General features: G+C 41.7%; 1 protein-coding gene across 1 annotated transcript in view; it reads right to left on the bottom strand.

The window, feature by feature from the left end:
* Positions 1-10,651, bottom strand: part of LOC137064734 (anoctamin-9) — a 27,698-nt gene extending 17,047 nt beyond the window's left edge. Inside the window, exons 1-6 of the mRNA XM_067436224.1 lie at positions 10,403-10,651; positions 6,419-6,493; positions 5,818-5,940; positions 5,282-5,421; positions 4,863-4,912; positions 3,239-3,306 (exon numbers count right to left, since the gene is read on the bottom strand). Of these exons, the coding sequence (XP_067292325.1) occupies positions 3,239-3,306; positions 4,863-4,912; positions 5,282-5,421; positions 5,818-5,940; positions 6,419-6,493; positions 10,403-10,459 (513 nt within the window). The 5' untranslated portion in view covers positions 10,460-10,651. The remainder of the gene's footprint in view (positions 1-3,238; positions 3,307-4,862; positions 4,913-5,281; positions 5,422-5,817; positions 5,941-6,418; positions 6,494-10,402) is intronic.
* Positions 10,652-25,059: the final 14,408 nt, after the last annotated feature.

The following is a 25,059-nucleotide window of genomic DNA, read 5'->3' as shown; positions in this document are numbered from 1 at the left end:
CCCAGCACTAAATAATAATTAAATGGCACTTTCTGAAGAGTTTTGTGTAAAGAAATGGCAAGGTTAAGAGCATGCTTCGCAAGTTTGCATTGTTGTAGTATCAACAGGTAACATATTAGGACACCTAGCATTTACATTAGGCTACTGTTATTCGGTCATCACTTGATTACACATTGTTTTACCTTATGTTATATAGTGACCCATACAATGTGCAAAAATTATATATGCCACATGAACAGTGCAGCATATGACAGTAGCAACAGCTGAAAAGATTTTAATTATATTTAACACTTTTGTGTTGTCTGGCGTAAAATGCGTCTTATACTTTCGTTTTTTGAGGCACTCTCCGTCTGCCATGGCGCTACTGTTTCTAGATATATATTACACTAAACTGATTCATTCGGTTTGGGAGAAGATATAAAAGCCCGCCCACACTGACAATTGATTGGTTGACTCGCCCTGGCCTCAACCACTGCATATAACTACTATACAGATCCATTCATAATTAAAGGGTCATGAAACCCCAAAACACTTTTTTTGAGATGTAAACAGATATGTATAGGCTGCACATCATTGAAAACACTAAGGGTACTCATTAATGGTATTCATATGTGAAAATAGTTTTTTTTGCTTTTTTCAGAGCGATTTCTGTCTTCCGGTTTAAAAAGCTTAGTCGGAGCAACGTCACAAATGCTGACGTCAGCGTGTGCTTTTCGACCCAAGTTTGGGCTGCTGGGCACATGCTGACGTCGACCGCTCCGAGCCATTCTTGGTATATATTCATGACATAAAGCTCATTCAGTCCAATCCCTGCACTGGTAGTATGCATACAAGATAATTTAGTTAATATGCATGAGACAATCACTTCTGTCAGGCTCATCTTCCATCATTATTGTAGAGATATGGTGGAGTTTTGAAAGCAGCGTGCGGTCAGGGAGGAAAGCTAGGCGTTATGCTATCATTACTATGCTTCAGATGCGGGGTCGTGACTTTGAAGCCTCAAACCCCTTCGCTTTTACCCCGATCTAGAATTACACATCTCTGTCGCATCGCATGTTCGTGGGTGGTTCACGTTCTCTTATCACGTCGGAGCGTTGTTCATCTTGCCAAACAGCGTGCATAATTGTACAAATATAGTTTTATCACGTTTGCAAATGCAGAATAACCTTTATTTTCATTTCTTACTGAATTATGCTGGCTTGAAGAGCTGAATAATTTGCGATCTCTGCTGCACGCCACTCATAGCTCTCTCATTCACTGTACTCCTCCCTCATTTAATCTCACTGTGGTAAACAATGCCAACGTGAACCAAGAACATGTCTCAGAACCGCTGTAACTGCTGCTATTGGTATCGCTAATCTTAATGTGCCTAATGACACTCCCCTATTTATGCAAACCATTCCCTCTTTCCACACAATACCCATCCCACCTTTTCACAGTCGACCACTCCCCTTTTAACAAGCCTTTTCAAATCGAAGGTGTGAAAAAACACTGCTGCAGCAGGGGGGTTTCATGACCCTTGCCAAGCAGACGCCATGTGAACACCAAATTCAGTTATTTTTCTCTTTATTTCGAGCTTGAACGGACATGAAAAATAAAGTCAATGTCCATCTCTGCGAGTATCCTTGTAAACAACGTTGGTTATGTGTTGTAAATAACTGAGAAAGGAAACGGATGTGTGTCATTCATATTAGGGCTGTGCATTCGTCTTAAAGGGACAGCAGCCTAATGCACCCGCAGCTGTTTGTGTCACCAACGGTGATCAAACAACAAAAGAGAAAATTACTTTTGCAGCTTTAACAAATGTAAATTGTATTAATTAAGTATATTAGTTATATTTTATTTATATTTATACAGTAAAGACTGTTATTTTACTTTTAATTATTCAATTTCTGCACCTGATACTGTTGGATTTACCTGAAAACATAAAGCATGCTTATTTCAATATTACTTCTTGTATTGTATATATGCTTGTAATTTTTTTATTATTTTCTATTCACTCCCCTTCAAAATCACCCCAATTATTCTACAATGAATTATATTTTCCTAATAGAGCTATTTAACCACTTAAAGGGTTAGCAAAAATTTGCAAAAAAATTGAAAATTCTGTCATTAATTCTTCACTCTCATGTCGTTTGAGACCCGTCAGACCTCCGTTCATCTTCAGACACAGATGAAGATATTAGTGTTGAAATCCGATGGCTCAGAAAGGCATTCATTGGCCTATTCTCGTCGCTTCATTAAATGATTGTAGAGCCGCTGTAGTGAGATGGGCTTTGTAACGACGTCTTTAGTGCCTTTATGGGTCTTGAGAGAGGAAATGACATTGGTGTCAATGAAGGCCTTTCTGAGCCATCGGATTTACACACTAATATCTTCATCTGTGTCTGAAGATTAGAATGAGTAGCCTACTAATTTGGGAAATTTGGGTCTTATGGGTCTCGAACGACATTAGGGTAAATAAATAATGACTGAATTTTCATTTTTGGGTGAACTAACCCTTTAACTGTCACCACCCCCCATTCCCCACCATTTCATCCACATTCATTGTTTATTTTAAGTATTTTCCTGTAACAAATTACAAAATCCAGTTGAGGTGACAGGTTAAATTGTCTGTGATGTTGTTTTCATATCGCAATATATACAGCAGAAAACATTTTTGCATTGTACGTTTTCTATAATATCGTGCAGCACTATTCGTCATCCTTCAAAATTGTATTAGCGACACCAGTTTTCCAACTGAGAGTTGAAGTTTGCATACCATGTGTTAATAAAGCGGTTCCGTGTTTTGAGCTGTTTTCAATCTGTTTTTCACACAGCGATGAGAAATGGCTTGGGCTAAAAATGTATTTAACGTATTAATAATACAATTAAAGAATTGTATTAATATATTAAAATTAATTTATGTCACGGCCCCCCACTGGAGGATCACTGAGGCCCCTGTAGATTTAGCGGTCCTTGTTGTTTAGCAGTGGGTTTGTAGATTAGTTTCAAATGTTTTCAAAGGCATCTCTTTTTACTTCTGATATTCTGAGTGAAACAGGACAATTCAAAAGAAATTATGTTTTGAGTTTTAATTTTGTATATGCTGAGCATTAATGCGGATGTATACTGATCACACTGTATTGGATGTACTTCCTTATCAACACATTTGCATGTAATGATTCTGCAGTGTGGACTCTGTACCGCAGGTGTAGATAAACTGTGGGCAAGAGGAAATAAAATACTAAAATCATACCTCATGTAAGCAGAAGTGAGTCTCAAAAACATTTTTTTTCATGAGATCGGGCAGATATTCTGAAACACCTACAGGTAGAGCGAGAGAATTATTATGGAGTTGACAGATCTAGATGAACTATATGAAGGCTGAGATAATGCTGTAATGTAATATAAAGGCCCAATTCCATTTCTACCCTCTACCCCTCAGAAGTGCGTTCACCGGGGGGAATAGGGGTGTCTCGATTCTCTTTTGGTTGGAGGGGTACGGAAAGGTCAAGATAGCTAGATGATAAAGATTTATCAGGACCAAACTTCAAACGAAGGGGTATGATACATTTCCCTGCATACACCGAAGGCATTATGAGTTTCGCGAAGCGGGAAAACATGGTCAGAATCGAGGAATCCAGTGATAAAAACTGAATTTACTGTATAATGCGTAATTTAACTAGCCTGACATGCCAGACCCACAACAAGATGTTTGGTCTGGAAACTCACCATAGACAGCTCAATCCGAGGGGCGGGATAAACGGTTGTCTTTCAAACTCCCTCTGCATGCAATAGGATAACGCTACACCAACCAGAGCAACGAAGGTGAAGCAGAGCTCGTTGACAGATTAAACATTCACCGTATCCGGTCGGCTAAACTCCGAACACATCTTCCCTTTTTAAGAATGACTTCAGTGCCGTTCTTTGTTCTTTTCTCAGAGAAAAGCTTAACTTCAAGTCTTCCAGAGTCGCGGTCAAATCTGATTCGAAAGACCGCCGCCGTTCGCCAGTTTCTGTGTTTACTAGAAGCACGCAAACGCAACTCGGCCGTCGTCATTATGGCCCCGCCTGCCGACTCTATACACGATGTGATTGGGCCGTCCAGATTTTGAGGAACACAGCTCAGAAGGGTATTGAGAGTTCCTAGACGACACTTGCGGGCAGATTAAATTTGCTGCCGCTAGGGTGCGTCTAGATTTCTAGGCTATAATTTAACGGAATTTGTCAAATTCCTAATAAATTAATAAAAAGCAGGTCAGTGCACTTAAATCTCATCCCATTATATAGACGGTGAACCTTAAACCGCAAAAAGGTTTGTCTAGATCAGACCCTCTGAGACTGAAGCTCTTCCTTTGACGCTGCATTGATTTGGACCTTCAACCGTTGGATCCCATTGAAGTCCATTATGTGGAGAAAAATTCTGTAATGTTTTCCTCAAAAAACTTAATTTCGATTAAAGAAAAAAAGACATGAATATCTTAAATCAGATGGGGTGAGTAAATTATCAGGACATTTTCATTTTGTCCTTTAAAACGGGGAAAAATGAATTTGGTAAAAAATAAAAAGGATATCATAGGGCTCTTAATATCAGCATTATTTTTGTTACAACAAATAATCATTTGTTTTGTGTTACATCCAATCTTTTGTTCATATTCAGTCATGTTTTGAGATAAACCTCGACACATCTTTGACGACGAGTTCGAGATGACGTGTAACAGTGTAGTAGCGGTGTCCCATTTCTTCTGGGAATATTTTTACCCCTACCCCTTGTTTCACAGAGGAAGGAGAAGGGGATGGCATAGGCAAAGGGGTATAAAATAGAACTGGAATCAGGCCAAAGTGGTATGAATGAGATATCTAGGGAAAGTGTTACTCACCCTCAGAATCAATGCATGTGTGTTGCAGAATGAAATCAACTATACGGATCCTGAAACAGATCAAAGCCCTTCTGTTAAAGTGGCTTCTTTGTTTGTGTACTACACAGTTTTTCACTATACATTAGTCATGGCTATGCCACCTTTCTCCGCTGCACCATAGATAGAGGAGAGGGATTACTCAGATTAACACAAGTTAATGTTCAAGCACATTTTGTCATTAAATGTCATAAGCCATTAAATTGGACTTGGAGCGAAAATCTCTATTGATAGGTCAAATCCCATATCACTGAGCAAATTAGGCAAAAGGAATCTGTTAGTCAGTCGATAATGGACAGTGATCTACAAAGTAATGCCAATCACAAATCCCTATTACTTTGCGTGCTGTGTCCTTCAAACAAATGTGTTTTTGCGAGTGTTACCTGGTTGACTGAGGTATAGTGCCCTGCTGCTCACAGCTCCAGTTACAGGCGTCAGACACTTTTAAGAGATACCGGTACGTCTCGAAAAACTTTTCTGGTGCTCTAATGCAATAAAATACCTTATCGTCATCTCTAAATTTCTGCAAAAAGAAATAGAATACACAGAATAAGAAGAGTAAAGAAAGGGTTTCATTATTAGTACATTCTCCAAACAATATAGCAATGCAGTGCCACAATATATTTTGGACTAAAACTAATTTTAATAGTAATATTAATTTAACATCATATTGTATAATTAACTTTATACACATTTAGAAAAAAAGACACAATATTTGAGCAATGAAATGCAAAACAGAACTGCAGTTTTCACTGCTTTTTACACTGTTGTGTCAGCAATTATGCAACTCTGACCATTTTTGGGGGGGAAACCATATCTAGTTACACTTTCATATCATAAGATGAGGAATTTCCCCTTCAAACGTCATGACATTTGATATAAACTCTTTAAGCAGAACTAAAAAAATGCCAAAACATACTTGTACATTCAGTTTCTTAGCTTTCAACGTCTCGATGAAAGCTTTCTGTTTTCTGATGCAGTTATTCTTTTCATCATCCATGATTCTTGCCACAAGAACAAAATCGAAGGTCAGAGGAGGTTGCTGAGATTAAAAAGAAAGAAATCAGTGATAATAAATTATTACATTACTATGAAAACCTTTCCATTTACTCACATAAATACATCCTATGCAAACGTTCATATCATTCTAGTGACTTCCCTTTGTGTGCATAACCATTTAAACAGGTACAGTGGGGACAAAAGTGAGAACACGCTGAAAATCATTTCATTTTGGTTTATTATAAAGCACAAAAGATGCCGCAAGCCACGGATCACCAGGTTTTGCTTATGTCAGCGTAATGTATCTTTCAGTTCATCATTCCACTCAAATAATTCAATTTAAAAATAAAATTCACTTTGAAACCTGCTTTATGTTTTATGTGCACTTCATTGTTTCACTCAGGTTGTTACACTGATAACATAATTTGAAATGAAAATGTATTTAATTTAAAACAGAAGCATTTTGTCTAGTGGTCTCCCACTGAAGCCAGTGATGAGCGCTGATGTGCTGTAGGCCTTACCACTGGTGGCATAGACGAGATTTCACTGCCATTCTCATTGACGACTCCGATGGTTTCTAAAAGATCAATGCTCCCCTACAACAACACACAATAAAACAATTCAGAACAATAAACTCATTTACAAGAAGAGGAAAAGGAGGAAATGTACTATCAGTATGTTCTTAACACAGTAAATGTGAGTGTAATATATTATATATATATATATATATATATATATATATATATATATATATACTCTGTATATAAGAATATAAAGCACTTCAGATCAACCCTCTCTGTCTCTGTCCTAGTGTTCTTACTAGTGCTGGCAAAATCAGTGCATTTTCCAAACTGTGTTTTTGTCTTACCCTGAATCATTACGGTACACTTATAATAAGTGTTTATATTGGGACTATTTCAGAGCGGTCTGGTAGGAGCCGCTGTGGAGGATCACAGTCCCTGCGTGCCTTAACAGAGAGAAGTAGATCCGGCTGCGATGTTCTTCCTCAAGACGCATACAGTTCTGTTTATTAACCACTAGAGTGCAATAAGTTACGCACTGCGGCTTTAAATTATAATTTATGCAGTTAAGCAAAGGTGTGTGTTAACTTTATTCAATTTCTGTATGTTGATTATATATAAAGGCTGCAGGTAAATATGACATTTATTATAATGGGTTTATGTGAAGTTTGTTTGAAGATTGTTCAAATCACTCAAATGAAACGTTATTTTTTTAAAGCCTTTTAAATGTTGAAACTGATACTTCAATTATAGTGTAATACTTATACTATAATTATAAAGTTTTCAATTATACTGTAATATTAAATGTCTATGATAAAAAAGATCAGTTTCATAGAGACATCAGCATAGGCGCCGATTTATGTTTTCCTCCGTGGGTGCTCATTGGCGCAGGCGGCCTTTAAAAAAAGACCTAAAAAAATTGGTCAAACATTTTTTGCATTTCAGAACCTTAGGAAATGGACAGCGGCCGACACGAACACACACACCTATTTAATTGATAATAAAGCCATAAAGTAGCATCTCTTTCAAATCAGGACAGCGCCAATTCTCACAAATACAGACAAATATATCATGTAATCATTAGGGCTGTTTCGAATGCCATTTTTTGAGCTTCGAAGCTTAGGTGGCAATCAATATCGAATATTCGAAGCTTCGGTGGGTGGGGCTAAATATATAATAATAGTGTCGGTTTGCATTTGTATCATCTTTCACGACTTCACGTTTCACTCTTCGGCATCGTAAATGTGTTGCTGCAGACCCAGTGGAGTGCAGTGTTGCATTTGGTGCAATATGATCAGGTGGCACACATTCTTTAAATATTAATAAACATTTAATAATCTTTTAAATAGAACAGTTTCTGGTACGCATTACACGGGCAGGTTTATGCTCCGAAAACGGACAGTGCACAAGTGATACAAAACACAAAGTCTGTTGAGAGCAAGAACTTTAATAAGGTATTAATAACGAACCTTTCTTTAAAACAAATGAATCCCAAAACAGAAATTAAATTAGTAACACACAGTGATTTCAACGAACTGTAATAAATAAAGAACACGGTAGCATGCTTATAAACAGTTGAATAAGAATAAATTAATTGTTTTTAAAATGACACAAAATGTAATATCTATTACAATTAGTTTTATTCTATATAAGGGATTTATTTTGTCTTATTCTGACTTTTTGTTAATTTAAATCTTTAAAATGCACGATGCTTTTATTGAAAGCATGTTGCGGTGTTTTTTTAAATTTATTATTATTATTTCAAGCATGAGTGAGAATGAGTCCGCGACGGAAGTCACGTGTTGAAAAAAAAAAAACGAATATTCGAATCTCAAAACTGAAAATCGAATGCCACCTCACCGAACGAATATTCGAATATTCGATTATTCTAGTACAGCCCTAGTAATCATGCACAAAACTTGACCATCTCTGAGGAAAGCTAGGTGAGATTTTGATACAGCTAGAGAGAAGACATTGATGACATGCCTTTATTTGTCAAAAAAGGAGAATACGTATATCTACAGGAACTTATTGCCTTTTTAGCACACAAACATTGAACTGAAGAATTAACTTGCATTTATCAAACTGCCAACATCAGTGTAGGTTTGCCTGGTTATACTCGCGTCCTGTTATACGCGTCCGCACGAGCGCGAGGGTGCACGCTGCAAAAACCTGGAGTGCGCGAGACCCCGTTTCGCTTGGCGGTGTGCCCGTCAAATCTTTTAACTTTGCCTGCGGCTCCGCAACCGAAGAAGCACGAGATCCAGACGAATCTGGCCGAGCCTGACGTCTCATCACGGCACACACCCAGTCTGCGCGTCGAGTTTAAACATCTCCCCAAACGGACGAGGCGCACGCTCCGTCAGCGAGAGAAACATCGAAAACAAACAAGCATGCAAATGGAAATTATCGCGGCCGGAAACATTATCGAGCTCATTATTTTATTATCATTGACTATCGCGACAGTTATTATACTTTTTGAGGTTTTTTGGCCGATGGCCCTCGGTTGGACGGCCGTTGTGGACTTTTCCAGAACGCACAGATTGCCAATCCGTCCCTGACTGGCAGTCTGGCACATGTGGGTGCTCGATATTTTCCGTGGGTGCTCGATATTTTCCGTGGGTGCTCGAGCCCCGGAGCACCCACAGTATCGGCGCCTATGGACATCAGTATCAGTATTAGTATCAGTGATACTGGCCTTCATTCATAAAAGATGCCATTACAAAAAATTTAAAGTTGTTTCTACATTAAGAGAGTAACTGTGAAATTATTCAAATATAATATTAAAAAGTATTTAATTGTGGTTAATTACAGAAAAATTTGACTAATTCTTTGTTTTCAATATATACTGTCTATTGTATATAAAAATGTATTATCTTAAGAATGAGATCTGTAAGATAAGAGATCAATAACTCTGGCTATTTCTGGCAAAGAAAAGAAAAAAGCACTCAAGATCAGTATCAACCCTCTCCATGTACTGTTCAGTCAGTTCTGTCCTTGTGTTCTTACTCTAATGAGGAATAGTAATAAACACACCGGTCCAGCTGCATTCACATTATAGGCTACTGTAAACTGAAACACTCTTTTCATGCTCTCCTGATATTCTGCTGAAAGTTTATTTTGACACATGTAACCCTATATGCCTGAGAATACCATAAATACCATGACAGTGACTCAGTTATCATGTCATCAGGGTTTGAATGTTGTTTCTGCATTTTTTAATAGCAGTAGTTGTAGAATCTGATCCTACAGTAGATACTGTTCCTTCCCACAGTTGGTTAGCGTTCACAGCAACAGAACAAAAAGCACAATAGCACATGCTGAAGGTTTTGTGTTGCTTAGCATGAGCCCAAACACAAGTTGTATCTCAGATACTGTGTGTATTGATACATGACAGCTTTGAATCAAGTGACAGTTTCACAGAGACAATCAAAGCATTACATTCAACCTTTTCATGGCTTAGTGGAAGTCTTGATTTGGTTTCATATTGCTGAGGTACTTCCCTCAATTTCACAGCACATTCTAAAACCTCAATCTGGGAAACTGAAGACAGACAGCCTGTTAAAGACCTCAGTGTATTAGACATCTGACTTACGCCTTGCTCATTATGATGATTTGTGTTTAAAACATTTCTGTAATCTTTTGACAGAGCAAAAAATAAATTCTCTATGAACATGAACATGACATTCTCTGTGAATCAATGTTATCAAACTGCCAATGTTAGTATTTTTCCAGGCACATTAAATATGTTTTATTTTTAAAACATATTTAAAACATTAAAAACAGGTATTTTAGTTTTAGGTCAGACATCCTTCACTATATTACTGGTGAAGTAGGCTATGCTCATCTTTAAATCAGACACACACACATCTACCATGTGATTCATTGAACTTCTGTTGGCTCTCAGTTAACAATTGCAGTAGCTTATTTTCAGGTGAAGCACAGTTAGTTAACTCTTGATAATGCGGTTGAAGTTCCTCTCACCTGCCTCCGGTGGCCTATCTTCCGCTGCATCATGAGCGATCCCGGGCTCCAGTCCATGAGTGAAATCTGTGCGGTTTGATGTAAGAGGAATCTTTAATCATTCGCCATTACAAACACAGCAGAATCATCTGAAACCTAGACAGACTTCCGCGCTGCTACAAGGAACTTGACATCTATTGTTGGCTCGACTTGAAGCGGTGGAATGTCGCCGGATTACTCTCGATGATGTCACGAAACAAACAAATTTAACACAACTCATCACAGGAGCGCAATAAGACAATCAACTGCGTCATACGAGCACAATAACTCAAACAACTGCGTCATTAGAGAACAATAACCCACAAATAACATCCATTACAGTGCCATTTTATCTTTTATACGACAAAGACTCAGTCACCAAAGAAAAAAGGGGGTCTAAATATAGTCCTATATAAAAATCTACACAATTCACAATTTTTTTAATGAATAGGCTATTTATTTAAAATATGCATTTAATGACATATATTAATTTAGCATAATACTATTCATTTCGTTTGTAAATATTATCGTATTTACAAACAATGTTCACGTAATATTGAAATATGTCGCTTTATATTTGGGACAATTCGCTAGTCTAGTTATTTGGAACATTGTCACTATTTCTTATTTGCTCAAAGTTGCGCCATTAAGAATTAAAGGACACATGGTTGTTGTTGTTGTTGTTGTAAGCTATAAAGAATTGTTGTTGTTTTTATTATTATTATTATTATTATTATTATTATTATTATTATTATTATTATTATAGTTGTTGTTGTACTTTGCAGAGTGTGTGATTTACAATAGCCTATCTTACTTAATCAAAAATATCTAGGAAAATGTACAATCAGTTGTTTTGTTTTTGTTTTGTTTTTTATGATAAGGCAATTAATGTAATTTTGCAATCTCTATTTTTATCAAATGTGGACTGTAAGGTGTATGTGTGTAGTGTGTTCGGGCTTTTGAATATATTTTGGCTATTGACTGATTATCTGTTTATTATAATTCAAACCCGCCTTTTTTTCTTCTTTTTTTATCATCAAACCCGTCATGTCAGTATACATTCCTCAGCCGAACGCAGTTCTGCCACTAGGTGGAGGCACGCCACTGCAGGAGTCTAACCGGCATTCTCTGTGTGTGTATCTATTTGAGAAAAAAAAAAAATCACAATGTGATTCCCCCCACACACTTTGTCTAGTTTTCTTCAATGAAAGGTTAGAATTTTGTGTTTTTTAAAATGCAAGATCAAAACGATAAACAAAGCAGATTTATTTTCACAGCCGCATTTGCTCACATTTACCAAGGTTACCAATATTAGTGGAGGGCACTGGCATTTTTTAAGAATATAACAATTTGTCAAAATAACACAAAAGATGATCTGCCATGCATTCCAGACGTTGAATAATGAAAAGTTCAAGTCATTTTTATACAACGCAATACAAGCATAGTCAGAGCAGAAGGAAACAGTTCCTTCGTAACATTGGCCGTGGCTTGATTCAGGCATCCTTTACAAAGATGGATCTGATAGATATGTTTATCGGCTACAGTAGGCTAAATAGCAGATCTAAATGATCTAAATAATATTTTGTGTATAAATAATGTTTTATATTTTGTTGCCACTAGGTGGAGGCACGAGCTCTATTACAGGAGCCGGGTTGAAGACTTCTGGTACTGTATAATCTAAGGTGAGCCAGTTCCAAGCATGAAGGGGTGTGTTTGTGTTTTGATTGTTTATTTTTGAAGTCTAATAAAAATGCCCATTAACCTATTGAGTCCTTCATCCCCTGCCTCACCTGACAATAAGTAACATTATAATATTTTAAATGTCTTTTTTTATGCATAAAATCTATACTAAGACTGCAGCAATGATTTAAACATATATAATATGTGGAATAAAGATATATGTGAATACATGGATTTTCTGATAACTGTGCATATATGTCCATTTATGTTTTACTCTATATGAACATATTGGGATATTTCATAATGAGACCTAGTACTGTGTCAAAATACAAACCAAATTCCACAAAAAGTTGGGATACTGTAGGCCTACACTGTAAAAAAAAATGCAGGTCTCCAATTGAAAATGTTCAAGTGACCGATCACATTTAAATTTTTCAGTTAGCAGAATTTCATTTCTGTAAATTAAATTGCATCAGTTCTCAGAATTTCAATTCGGCCAACTGAAAAATTTAGATGTGATCAGTCACTAAAACATTTTCAATTGGAGCAATTTTTTTTACAGTGTACAAATTGTGAATAAAAACAGAATGCAATGATGTGGATGTTTCAAATTTTAATATTTTATTCAGAATACGACATAGATGACATCAAAGGTTTAAACTGAGAACATGTATCATTTTAAGGGAAAATAAGTTGATTAAAAAATTTCCTAGCATCAACACATCTCAAAAAAAGTTGGGACAAGGCCATGTTTACCACTGTGTGGCATCCCCTCTTCTTTTTATAACAGTCTGCAAACGTCTGGGGACTGAGGAGACAAGTTGCTCAAGTTTAGGACTAGGAATGTTGTCTCATTCCTGTCTAATACAGGCCTCTAGTTGCTCAACTTTCTTAGGTCTTCTTTGTCGCATCTTCCTCTTTATGATGCGCCAAATGTTTTCTATGGGTGAAATATCTGGACTGCAGGCTGGCCATTTCAGTACTCAGATCCTTCTTCTACACAGCCATGATGTTGTAATTGATAATATATGCAGTATGATGCAGGCATTGTCATGTTGGAAAATGCAAGGTCTTCCCTGAAAGAGACAATGTCTGGACGGGAGCATATGTTGTTCTAGAACTTGGATATACCTTTCAGCATTGATGGGGCCTTTCTAGATGTGTAAGCTGCCCATGCCACACACACTCATGCAACCCCATACCATCAGAGACGCAGCTTCTGAACTGAGCGCTGAGAACAACTTGAGGTATTCTTGTCCTCTTTAGTCCGGATGACTTGGCGTCCCAGTTTTCCAAAAATAACTTTTAAATTTTGATTCATCTGACCACAGAAGAGTTTTTCACTTTGCCACAGTCTAGTTTAAATGAGCCTTGGCCCAGAGAAAACGCCTGCGCTTCTGGATCATGTTTAGATATGGCTTCTTTTTTGACCTATAGAGGTTTAGCCATCAACGGTGCATGGCACGGTGGATTGTGTTCACTGACAATGTTTTTGGGAAGTATTCCTGAGCCCATGTTGTGATTTCCATTACAGTAGCATTCCTTGTGTGATGCAGTGCCGTCTTCAATATGGATTTACTAAACCCAAAAATGTGGAGAGGCCTCAAATGACACACAATCTATGATCAATCAAATATACTCTAATGTTCTAGACAGTGTATTGTTGTATTTTGAAAATGAGTGGTGGAGTTTAGTTTACAATGTGTTATTTTGAGCATGGAATGAACTATTTTGACAATTTTGTAGGTGTGTTGGTGCGTTAAGAGTTGTGTTAAAGAGGGAAATGAGTTAAAGTATTGGAAAAATTGTCATAGTGATTGTAAAAAACTTTAAAAGTTTGTGCACCCACTGCATGAGTCTGAAATGCATTCTCTCTCTCTCTCTCTCTCTCTCTCTCTCTCTCTCTCTCTCTCTCTCTCTCTCTCTCTCTCTCTCTCTCTCTCTCTCTCTCTCTCTCTCTCTCTCTCTCTCTCTCTCTTTGTGTGTGTGTGTGTGTGTGTGTGTGTGTGTGTGTGTATTGTATGCGTGTGTACATTTATAGTGTACTGTATGTATGTATGTATTTATTGGAGAAAAATATTTATTTCACGATGTGTTTTCCCCCTACTATCTCTTGTTTTCTTTAATGAATTTTTTGAATGAAAGATCAAAACAATAAACAAAGTAGATTTATTTTCACAGCCACCTTTGCTCATATACATACATGATTTTGTTATTTATATACCGTTTTTTAAGAAAATTACAATTTGTCAAAATAAAAACAAAGATGATTTGCCATGAATTCCAGACATTGAATAATGAAAAGTGCAATATATTTTTATAGAACGCAATACAAGCATTGTCAGAGCAGAAGGAAACAGGTCAGTTTCAGGATAATAATCGTGTGTATCGTGTAATAATATGTGTATCGGCTACAGTACATAGCAGATAATGAATGTAAGAAAGATCTTTCTTAAATAAATGAAACCATTGTTATATTTTGTTGCAATCAACTTCACACAAATATCTTAAAACTCACAAGCTATTGGTTTGACTTTTCTATACGTGAGCGCAAATGATAAATATCTGAATATACTCTATAATCTTATAAACCAGATTAAACCCTCTTGTCCTATATTATTACTTTGGTCCCACTCCCACCCATAAGCAGGACCATAGCCCTCAAAGAGCAGGATCCGCCCCATGCGTCTGCCACCTTCACATACGACTGTGGAATTATGAAACCCAGATTGTAGAATTTAGGGTTTGGGAAATAGGCAGCTGTGTTTCTGTCCCGCTGCCACACCCAGACAGAGCTGTGTAATTGCTAGAGTGAAGGGCTGTGGTAACCACTTGAAGGGTGGCCCGGCCAGAAGAGTCTATATTGGGCTCCACAGGCTCCTTTAGTTACACTCCTGGTGGGGCTGGAACAAGCCGTTAACATGAGGAGAATTCTTAGGAAGCTGCTTCAGAAACTCTCTTTGTTCTAAATGATGAAATTTCTTGGCCATTGAAAACCCATACTGGTCAATCCACGTAAGCCTTCAATGTTGAGGCGATTTTAGAGAAAAGTTAATAATGCATTGGCTATTATAATGTGTTACATTACTGAGCTATTCCTAATGGCAAATTGTATTTTTGTTGTTCACGTTTCATTTTTGTGTTCTTGAAAGGCCAGGAAGTGAGCACTATGATCATTGGGTCATCATCTCAAACAACTTCTACATTGTTGTTATCAGAGGGATCATGCAATGGTAACGGCAAGCAGCTTCTCCGTTTATGATCACATCACCTTCACGATTCATTTGAGATGTTAATGAAATTGAATCGGCTTTAAACCAACCAGGAAAAATTCCTCATAGTATTTATGTGTGTGTTTCGCAAATGCCACTCAAAGAGACAGTATCAAGTTGAAATAGCTTAGAATTAAAGACAATCTTATCAGCTATAAACATGAATTTTACTGCTATGTTATCAAGACAACATTTACATTCAGATAACATTCAACGTGAACATTTGAAACAATAATATCCTGCTCTGTTTTCATCTTTGCTCATCGGTTAGATATGGAACTTTAAAGATGTTTAGTTGTCAAGCCAAATGAATTAGTATGAACACTAGCAATTTAATGTTTTAGTAATAAAAAATTAACTATATAAAAATACCCTTTTTTCCACCCCTATTTTGAAGATACTTTGAAGTTAATTCAAACTTTAATCAATTTGAAGTTAAGTTGTTAGTCTTACTTATTTCTTTTTCCTACACTTTTATTCAGGTATCGTTTGTGTCAGGAGTGCTTCAGTGTCAGATGTATGACACAGGCTACACCATAATGCTGCAAACATTAATGGACAGTAAAACAAAGGCAGAAAACTGTAACTCCAGGCCGGCACAGTAACTTCTAAACAACGGATAACCAATAGCAGAGTGTCCTAACTCAGACTGATTTCTTCTGGGCTTTTGGAAGCTTCTTTAAGACAGCCCAGAATGTTCTCGATAAAACAACAGAATTGGCTCAAGATACATATCCACATAACGAAGGAGGTGTTGAATGTCCCAAAAATATCAATCTAATCTCAAAAAATTACCATATTTCATCCGACCAATAAAAGAAAATTGGTTTTAATACAAAAAAAGGTCAACCTTGAAATAATCATCTTCAGTTATGCACTCAATACTTGGTCTGGAATCCTTTTGCAGAAATGACTGCTTCAGTGCGGCGTGCCATGGAGGCGATCAGCCTGTGGCACTGCTGAGGTGTTATGAGGCCCAGGATGCTTCGATAGCGGCCTTAAGCTCATCCAGAGTGTTGGGTCTTGCGTCTCTCAACTTTCTCTTCACAATATCCCACAGATTCTCTATGGGGTTCAGGTCAGGAGAGTTGGCAGGCCAATTGAGCACAGTAATACCATGGTCAGTAAATCATTTACCAGTGGTTTTGGCACTGTGAGCAGGTGCCAGGTCGTGCTGAAAAACCAAATCTTCATCTCCATAAAGCTTTTCAGCAGATGGAAGCCTCCAAAATCTCCTGATAGCTAGCTGCATTGACCCTGCCCTTGATAAAACACAGTGGACCAACACCAGCAGCTGACATGGCACCCCAGACCATCACTGACTGTGGGTACTTGACACTGGACTTCAGGCATTTTGGCGTTTCCTTCTCCCCAGTCTTCCTCCAGACTCTGGCACCTTGATTTCCGAATGACATGCAAAATTTGCTTTCATCCGAAAAAAGTACATTGGACCACTGAGCAACAGTCCAGTGCTGCTTCTCTGTAGCCCAAAAGTGTCTTGACCTGGGGAATGCAGCAACTGTAGCCCATTTCCTGCACACGGCTGTGCACGGTGGCTCTGGATGTTTCTACTCCAGACTCAGTCCACTGCTTCCGCAGGTCCCCCAAGGTCTGGAATCGGTCCTTCTCCACAATCTTCCTCAGGGTCCGGTCACCTCTTCTCTTTGTGCAGCGTTTTTTGCCACACTTTTTCCTTCCCACAGACTTCCCACTGAGGTGCCTTGATACAGCGCTCTGGGAACAGCCTATTCGTTCAGAAATTTCTTTCTGTGTCTTACCCTCTCGCTTGAGGGTGTCAATGATGGCCTTCTGGACAGCAGTCAGGTCGGCAGTCTTATCTATGATTGCGGTTTTGAGTAATGAACCAGGCTGGGAGTTTTTAAAAGCCTCAGGAATCTTTTGCAGGTGTTTAGAGTTAATTAGTTGATTCAGATGATTAGGTTAATAGCTCGTTTAGAGAACCTTTTCATGATATGCTAATTTTTTGAGGTAGGAATTTGGGGTTCCCTTTCGGGGAACTCGAGCTGCGTCGAAACGCTGTGAGAACGCCTCTGCGTTAATGCGTCGTGAAGCGCCTGTAGGACCATTCCATCGGAAAAAAGATCGATCGTCGGCGTGATGACGTCATCGACCGGAAGCTATAAAACGTCCGTGAAAACAAACAGGAACTAGCTTCTGAGCCTTCAGCAAGCGATCTGTGTGAACCTGTCTGTCTATTTGGTGTTTTTGTCTGTCTATTTGAAAGAGTTTTTCCACCCTTTGTTAAATATTCCTATATATTTACAAAAAAGAGAAAATAAATAGATAGAGAAATGGCGAGTGAAAGCAGTCAGTTCAAGAGGTGTGTACATCCCTGCCCACGCTACATCACGAGTGGGGATACACACTCTCTTTGTGTTGCCTGCTTGGGAGCGCAGCATGCCCAGGCAGCCCTCGAGGGGGCTGCTTGCGAGCACTGTGAGCGTATGCCACTGAGAATGCTGCGCTCCCGCCGGGCACTCTTCGAGGAGGGTGCCTCGGCTCGTGTTCCCCGCGGCTCTGGTCCCGCTGCTGCCGAGGCAGAGCGGAGGCTGCAGTCGTGGGGTTCACAATTGGATGTTGCAGAGGGGTTTGAGACGGGCGCTGCCTTATCTCTGCCCTCACCTGCTCCATCCAGCGGCTCTTCTCGGGGCTTGGAAGCACGCATTGCGGTTTCTTCCCCCCCCGAGAGAGTCGCCGGTGCTCCAACTATCCAGCTCCGAGGAGGTGGACGTTGAGAGCATCGCGACTGAAGATTCGCCACTTCAGTCCCCTGCGAGTGAGGAGCTCGTTGAGGTTCTAACGCGAGCTGTGGCCAGACTAAATATTGACTGGCCCGTAGAAAGATCTGAGGCAGGAAGAAAGAGATCTAGCAAATTAGATGAAAGATTCCTGCCCGCTCGCGCTTCAGAACCTCAGCGGCGGGGCCTGCCATTCTTCCATGATTTGCACACCGAGGTGGCAAAGTCATGGAGGAGACCGGCATCATACCGTGTGTTCAGCCCTCAGACTTCGGTCTACAGCAACATCATGGGGCTGAAGCACTACGGTTATGGGGCGATGCCAAAGGTAGAAGAGACGCTCGCGAGCCATCTCTCGCCTTCCTCGGCATCGTCCCTGAAGGCCCCGACTTTGCCCACCAGACCATTAAAGACAACGTCGGCATTGGTGGGCAAAGCGTACTCGGCGGCAGGTCAGGCTGCTGCATGCCTGCATACTATGGCTATAATGCAGGCTTATCAGGCTGACCTGCTCAGGGACTTAGATGGACGTGATGAAGTGGGGGGTGATGTCATAAATGAGCTAAGAACATCAGCTGATCTTACTCTCCGGGCCACCAAAGAGACGGCCAGATGTGTTGGCCGCTCTATGGCAGCATTGGTGGCTACGGAGAGGCATTTGTGGCTCAACCCCACTGAAATCAAGGAGAGGGAGAAAAGCTTCCTGCTCGACGCGCCGCTGTCTCCTGGTGGCCTCTTCGCCACTGGGGCGGCAGTGGGGCGGCCACTGGGGCGGCAGTGGCTCAGTGGTTCATGTAGGTTGTCTACAAACCTGAAGGTTGGTGGTTCAATCCCCGGTTCCACCTGACCAAGTGTCGAAGTGTCCATGAGCAAGACACCTAACCCCAGCTGCTCCCGACGAGCTGGATGGCGCCTTACATGGCTGACATCGCCGTCGGTGTATGAATGGGTGAATGTGAGGCAAAATGTAAAGCGCTTTGGATAAAAGCGCTATATAAATGCAGTCCATCTTCGGTGACGCAGTACACACTGTCACCGAGAGGTTCCAGGAGTCAAAGAAACAAGCTGCGGCGCTAAAGCAGTTTCTCCGTCTCCGGGTCCAGGTCCCTGGGGCTGCCGCTGACATCAGGCAGCCTAAGCCGAGTACGAGCTCCGCTCACAGGGCGCAACAAAAGCAGAGCGTCGCCGCTCGAGCTCCCCCTCAGCGCGGGGACGAGGGGCGGCGCTCTCAGGCGAGGCCTTCGAGGGGCAGGGCTGATCTGCGGACAGTCCTGATCGCCAAGAAGGCCTCGTCGAAGCGTTCCTGACGCCAGAAGCGTCAGGACGCTGAGGGTGGTTCCCCCCGTAGGGAAGCGGTGTTTACCCCTGCCAACGGTACCCGCTTCCCTACGGCACCCTCGGGGGGCCGCGCTGCCAACCCCGCCGCAATGCCGGGGCGCAGTCGGTCTCCGCGGGCCACCCGAGGGTGGTCCGCACCCCCTCCGGGGGGTCCCCGAGCAGTCAAGTCAGTCGTTCCCTGCCGGTCCGCCGCTTCAGGGCACTGCGCTTGTTGCTCAAAATACACCAGAGGCCAGCCTCGAGAGGCTGGTTCCCTTAGTAGATTTTCTAGACGAATGGAAACGTCTATCAAATATATCTCGTTGGGTCCTGCAGATAGTAGAAAAGGGGTACGCCATTCAATTCAAAAGTCGGCCACCTCCTTTCTGCGGTGTCCTACCTACTCTGGTAATGGCACAGGAAGTAGAGACACTCCTGCAAAAAGGGGCTATAGAGAGGGTTCCCCCTCCCAGCAGGGAGTCTGGCTTTTACAGCCGTTACTTCATCGTGCCGAAGAAGGATGGGGGCTTACGCCCGATATTAGATCTGCGGCTATTGAATCGCTCGGTGGCCAAGCTCAAATTCAAGATGCTTACACTCAGACAGATTGTAGCGCAGGTCAAATCGGTGGATTGGTTTGTCACCATAGACCTCAAAGATGCGTATTTTCATGTCTCCATCCTTCCACATCACAGGAAGTTCCTGAGGTTTGCCTTCGGGGGAGAGGCATACCAATATCGGGTACTTCCCTTCGGTCTAGCACTGTCACCCCGCACGTTCACCAAGTGTGTGGATGCAGCTCTGGCGCCGCTGCGTCTACAGGGCATCCGCATACTGAACTATATCGACGACTGGCTGATTCTAGCGAATACAGAACAGATGGCGGTTCAGCATCGAGATGCTGTTCTCGCCCACATGTCGAAGCTGGGGTTGAGGCTGAACGCCAAGAAGAGTGTGCTTTCTCCGGCTCAGAGAACCACTTTTCTGGGTGTGAACTGGGATTCGGTAATTATGCGGGCACAATTATCGCCAACACGCATAGCATCGATCCTGGCAGACGCCAAAGAACAGAAGCTAGGCCGAGCCGTCACTGTGAAACAGTTCCAGAAACTGTTAGGTCTCATGGCAGCAGCGTCCAACGTGATACCTTTTGGCCTACTGTACATGAGGCCACTGCAGTGGTGGCTCAAAACAAAAGGGTTCTCCCCGAGGGGAAATCCGCTCCGCACGATCAAAGTCACGCGGCGATGCCTACGTGCTCTGGTCATGTGGAAAAACCCGGGGTTTTTATCTCAGGGTCCCGTGTTGGGGGCTCATGTTCGTCGCGTAACGCTAACGACAGACGCCTCTCTCACGGGCTGGGGGGCGACCATGAGTGGTCGCTCATCCCAGGGTCTATGGCAGGAACATCAGCGGCACTGGCACATAAATCGGCTAGAGATGCTCGCAGTGTTTCTTGCATTGAAACAGTTCCTGCCCGACCTCAGGGGCCACCACGTACTAGTCAGAACAGACAACACGTCCGTGGTGGCCTATATAAATCACCAGGGGGGTCTGAGGTCTCGTCCGTTGGACAAATTGGCACATCGGATCCTCCTGTGGGCCCAAGGGAAATTGCTGTCAATCAGGGCAGTATATATCCCGGGGGCCCTGAATCAGGAAGCAGACAGCCTGTCGAGACAGGGGCCGAGGCCCGGGGAATGGAGACTCCACCCAGAGGTGGTGGAGCTCCTTTGGAAGGTTTATGGGAAAGCAGAGATAGACCTGTTCGCTTCGGCGGAGAATTCTCACTGCCCGCAGTGGTTTTCTCTGACCCATCCGGCCCCGCTGGGGCTGGATGCCATGGTACAGGAGTGGCCGAGGCTGCCTCTGTACGCCTTCCCCCCGATTGTCTTGCTTCCAGGAGTTCTGGAGAGGGTACGCCGGGACGGGGCCCAGGTACTTCTAGTGGCTCCGAACTGGCCGACCCGAGTATGGTTTTCGGACCTGATATCTCTCCTGGAAGGCTCTCCGATGGAGATTCCGACCAGGAGGGATCTACTCTCTCAGGCGGGCGGGAGATTCCTGCACCCACGCCCGGAGATGTGGAAACTGTGGGCCTGGCCTCTGAGGGGGCTAGGCTCATAGAGGAAGGTCTCTCGGCCGAGGTCGTAGAGACCATCCTACACTCCAGAGCTCCGTCCACAAGGAAGCTGTACGCTTTGAAATGGAGACTTTTCTCAGCATGGTGCAGAGAACGCCAGTGGGACCCAGTTAACTGCCCGGTTGGTACAGTGCTGGAGTTCCTGCAGGCGAGGTTCTCGGCAGGGTTGACCCCCTCCACACTTAAGGTGTACGTGGCGGCCTTGGGTGCCTTCCACGTCCCTTGCAGTGGAGTGTCTTTGGGAAGACACCCTCTAATTACACGCTTCCTTCGTGGCACTTTAAGGTTGAGGCCAGTTATGCACTCGAGGGTCCCAGCATGGGACTTGGCCATTGTTTTGAGGGGCTTGTCCGGACCTCCGTTCGAACCTCTGGAGGAGGTTTCGGATAAGTTCCTCACCTTAAAAACCATCTTCCTTTTGGCCATTTCATCTCTTAAAAGGATAGGAGATATTCAGTCCCTGTCAGTAGGGCCCTCATGTCTAGAGTTTGCGCCAGGGATGGTGAAAGCATTTCTGCATCCCAGGCCGGGTTATGTCCCCAAGGTTCCTACGAGCCCACGGGGCCCCATCACTCTACAAGCCTTCTGTCCTCCTCCGTTTATGACGTCAGACCAGGAAAGGTTAAATCTGCTGTGTCCTGTGAGGGCACTGGATACTTATGTCCACAGAGCTGCCCTGTGGAGGAAATCTGAACAATTGTTTGTTTGCTTTGGACCCCCTAAGAAGGGGGCCCCAGTATCCAAGCAGAGGATGAGCAAGTGGGTGGTCGAGGCCATCTCACTTGCTTATGAAGCTACCGGGCAGCCATCTCCACTGGCTGTCCGGGCGCACTCAACCAGGGGTATGGCTGCTTCTAAAGCACTCTTGTCGGGGGCTTCCCTCCACGATATCTGCAACGCGGCCGGTTGGTCGTCTCCTTCTACCTTCGTCAGGTTCTACGAACTAGACCTGGCATCTACAGTAGGGGCACAGGTACTCTCGTAACCGTGTGCGCTTCGGCTTCACACATACGAGACACTTGGTCCTATGGCGATGTGGGTATAAGCGTTCTCACAGCGTTTCGACGCAGCTCGAGTTCCCCGAAAGGGAACGTCTCAGGTTACGTATGTAACCCTAGTTCCCTGAGGGAACGAGACGCTGCGTCGCTCTGCCATACTCCCGGCGTGTCCGTGATCACTTACTTCAGGCTTTATCAGAAGTTAGTTCCTGTTTGTTTTCACGGACGTTTTATAGCTTCCGGTCGATGACGTCATCACGCCGACGATCGATCTTTTTTCCGATGGAATGGTTCTACAGGCGCTTCACGACGCATTAACGCAGAGGCGTTCTCACAGCGTTTCGACGCAGCGTCTCGTTCCCTCAGGGAACTAGGGTTACATACGTAACCTGAGACGTTTTCATGAGCTGTATGCCAAAATCATCAGTATTAAAACAATAAAAGACCTGAAATATTTCAGTTGGAGTGCAATGAATCTAAAATATATGAAAGTTTAATTTTTATCATTACATGTATATACTCTACATTGCCAAAAGTTTTGGGACGCCTGCCTTTACATGCTATTGAACTTTAATGACATCCCATTGTTAATCCTTAGGGTTTAATATGGAGTCGGCCCACCCTTTGCAGCTATAACAGCTTCAGCTCTTCTGGGAAGGCTTTCCTCAAGGTTTAGGAGTGTGTTTATGGGGATTTTTGACCATTCTTCTAGAAGCGCATTTGTGAGGTCAGGCACTGATGTTGGACGAGAAGGCCTGGCTCTCAGTCTCCGCTCTAATTTATCCCAAAGGTGATCTATCGGGTTGAGGTCAGGACTCTGTGCAGGCCAGTCAAGTTCCTCCACACCAAACTCACTCATCCTTGTCTTTATGGACTGACACTTTGTGCACTGGTGCGCAGTCATGTTGGAACAGGAAAGGGCCCCCAAACTGTTCCCACAAGTTGGGAGCATGAAATTGTCCAAAATGTCTTGGTATGGGCAAAGTGCCAAAGAGCCAAGGACAACCCCTGAAAAACAACCCAACACCATACCCCCCCCCCTCCACCAAACTTTACACGTGGCACAATGCAGTATATTTACTAGATGCCATATCAACATTATTTAGAGAGAAAAATTCCACCAAAACTAAAAAATCTTTGGACAATATCACTGATCATTTATTTATCCAAAGCAAAAGTAAATATATTACTTAAGTTTATTTTTCATCTCTGTATTTTGTGTTTATGTAAAATATGACAAATTGAATATTATTTGAATATTGTATATGTTATTTAACAGTTGAGATCATTCTTTAATGCTGATCTGACAGTAGAAGACACAAGCTGCGGTTAAATCCGTTGTGCAGACCGGGCATGTTGTCACACTGTGTTACAATGAGCCCCTATCAAATATATGATATTATATTCTATTATTTTATGAATTATTTTGAGAAACCACGAGAAAAGGGTCTGAGAGTCAAAGTTCAGAAATTATTCATTATTATTATGTTTTGAACTCTGCTGTATAGCTGTGTTTAGAGATGTGTTGTTGTCAAACTCAAAATAATTGTATATTATTGACAAAATATTTTCAATTATTTTCAATATTGTCATGGATTTATTATTTATTATATCAGGTAACATTTTAAGCTGTCATTTGCTCATGTTACAATAAGGGGTTTATTGTAACATGAGCAAATGACAGCTTAAAATGTTACCTGATATAAAAATAATAAATCCATGACAATATTGGAAATTATTGGGGCATGTTGTCTCATTTCACTTCAATTCTTTTAGGGTAGGCCTAAATCAAGAAAAAAGTATATACTATATTAATGAAACAAAACCATATACTTGTAGTAAATGTGTCAAAAGTCTAGAGTCAAAAATATGAGTCAAAATAACTAATGAAAATGAGCTGTTATGTTTAGTCTTCTCCGCTGGGTCATAGGCCTATGCTTCAGCTTCAAGCAATCATCAAAGTTCACAAACTTTAGTCAGTTGTTCGCAAAGAAAAACTTTTTTGTATTCTGAAAATCCCTGAATGCCTTTGATGTAGACCGAAAATGTATGATTAGATCAGGCTAAAGCAGCAATTCCTCAGTTAGGCTGTTTGTCGTGAGGGTGAGAGGGTTAAGAATTATGGGCATCTCTCTGTAGTGCGCCGACAAAATCTCGGTCATTTTATAAATCACTCCCCTTTAAACCAAGTGAGCGCTCGAGAGAGAGAGAGAGAGAGAGAGAGAGAGAGAGAGAGAGAGAGAGAGAGAGAGAGAGAGAGAGAGAGAGAGAGAGAGAGAGAGATTTACGAACCCAACTATGTGGAAGGTTTAACTCATGAATATTAAATAGACCCCAGTGACGTTGCTCTGCAGCCTTCCAATGAAAAGACCGGTTCTTGAATATTAATTAGTCCATGCCAGCCTTCCAATAGGGAAGAGCATCACTCATGCATATTTAGAGAGGAGCTATTGCCATAGTAGGGATCGTA

Source organism: Pseudorasbora parva, chromosome 25 (genome assembly GCF_024679245.1).
Source record: "Pseudorasbora parva isolate DD20220531a chromosome 25, ASM2467924v1, whole genome shotgun sequence".
In the NCBI taxonomy this organism is placed as follows: Eukaryota; Metazoa; Chordata; class Actinopteri; order Cypriniformes; family Gobionidae; genus Pseudorasbora; species Pseudorasbora parva.
This window is presented reverse-complemented; position numbering and strand designations above follow the sequence as displayed.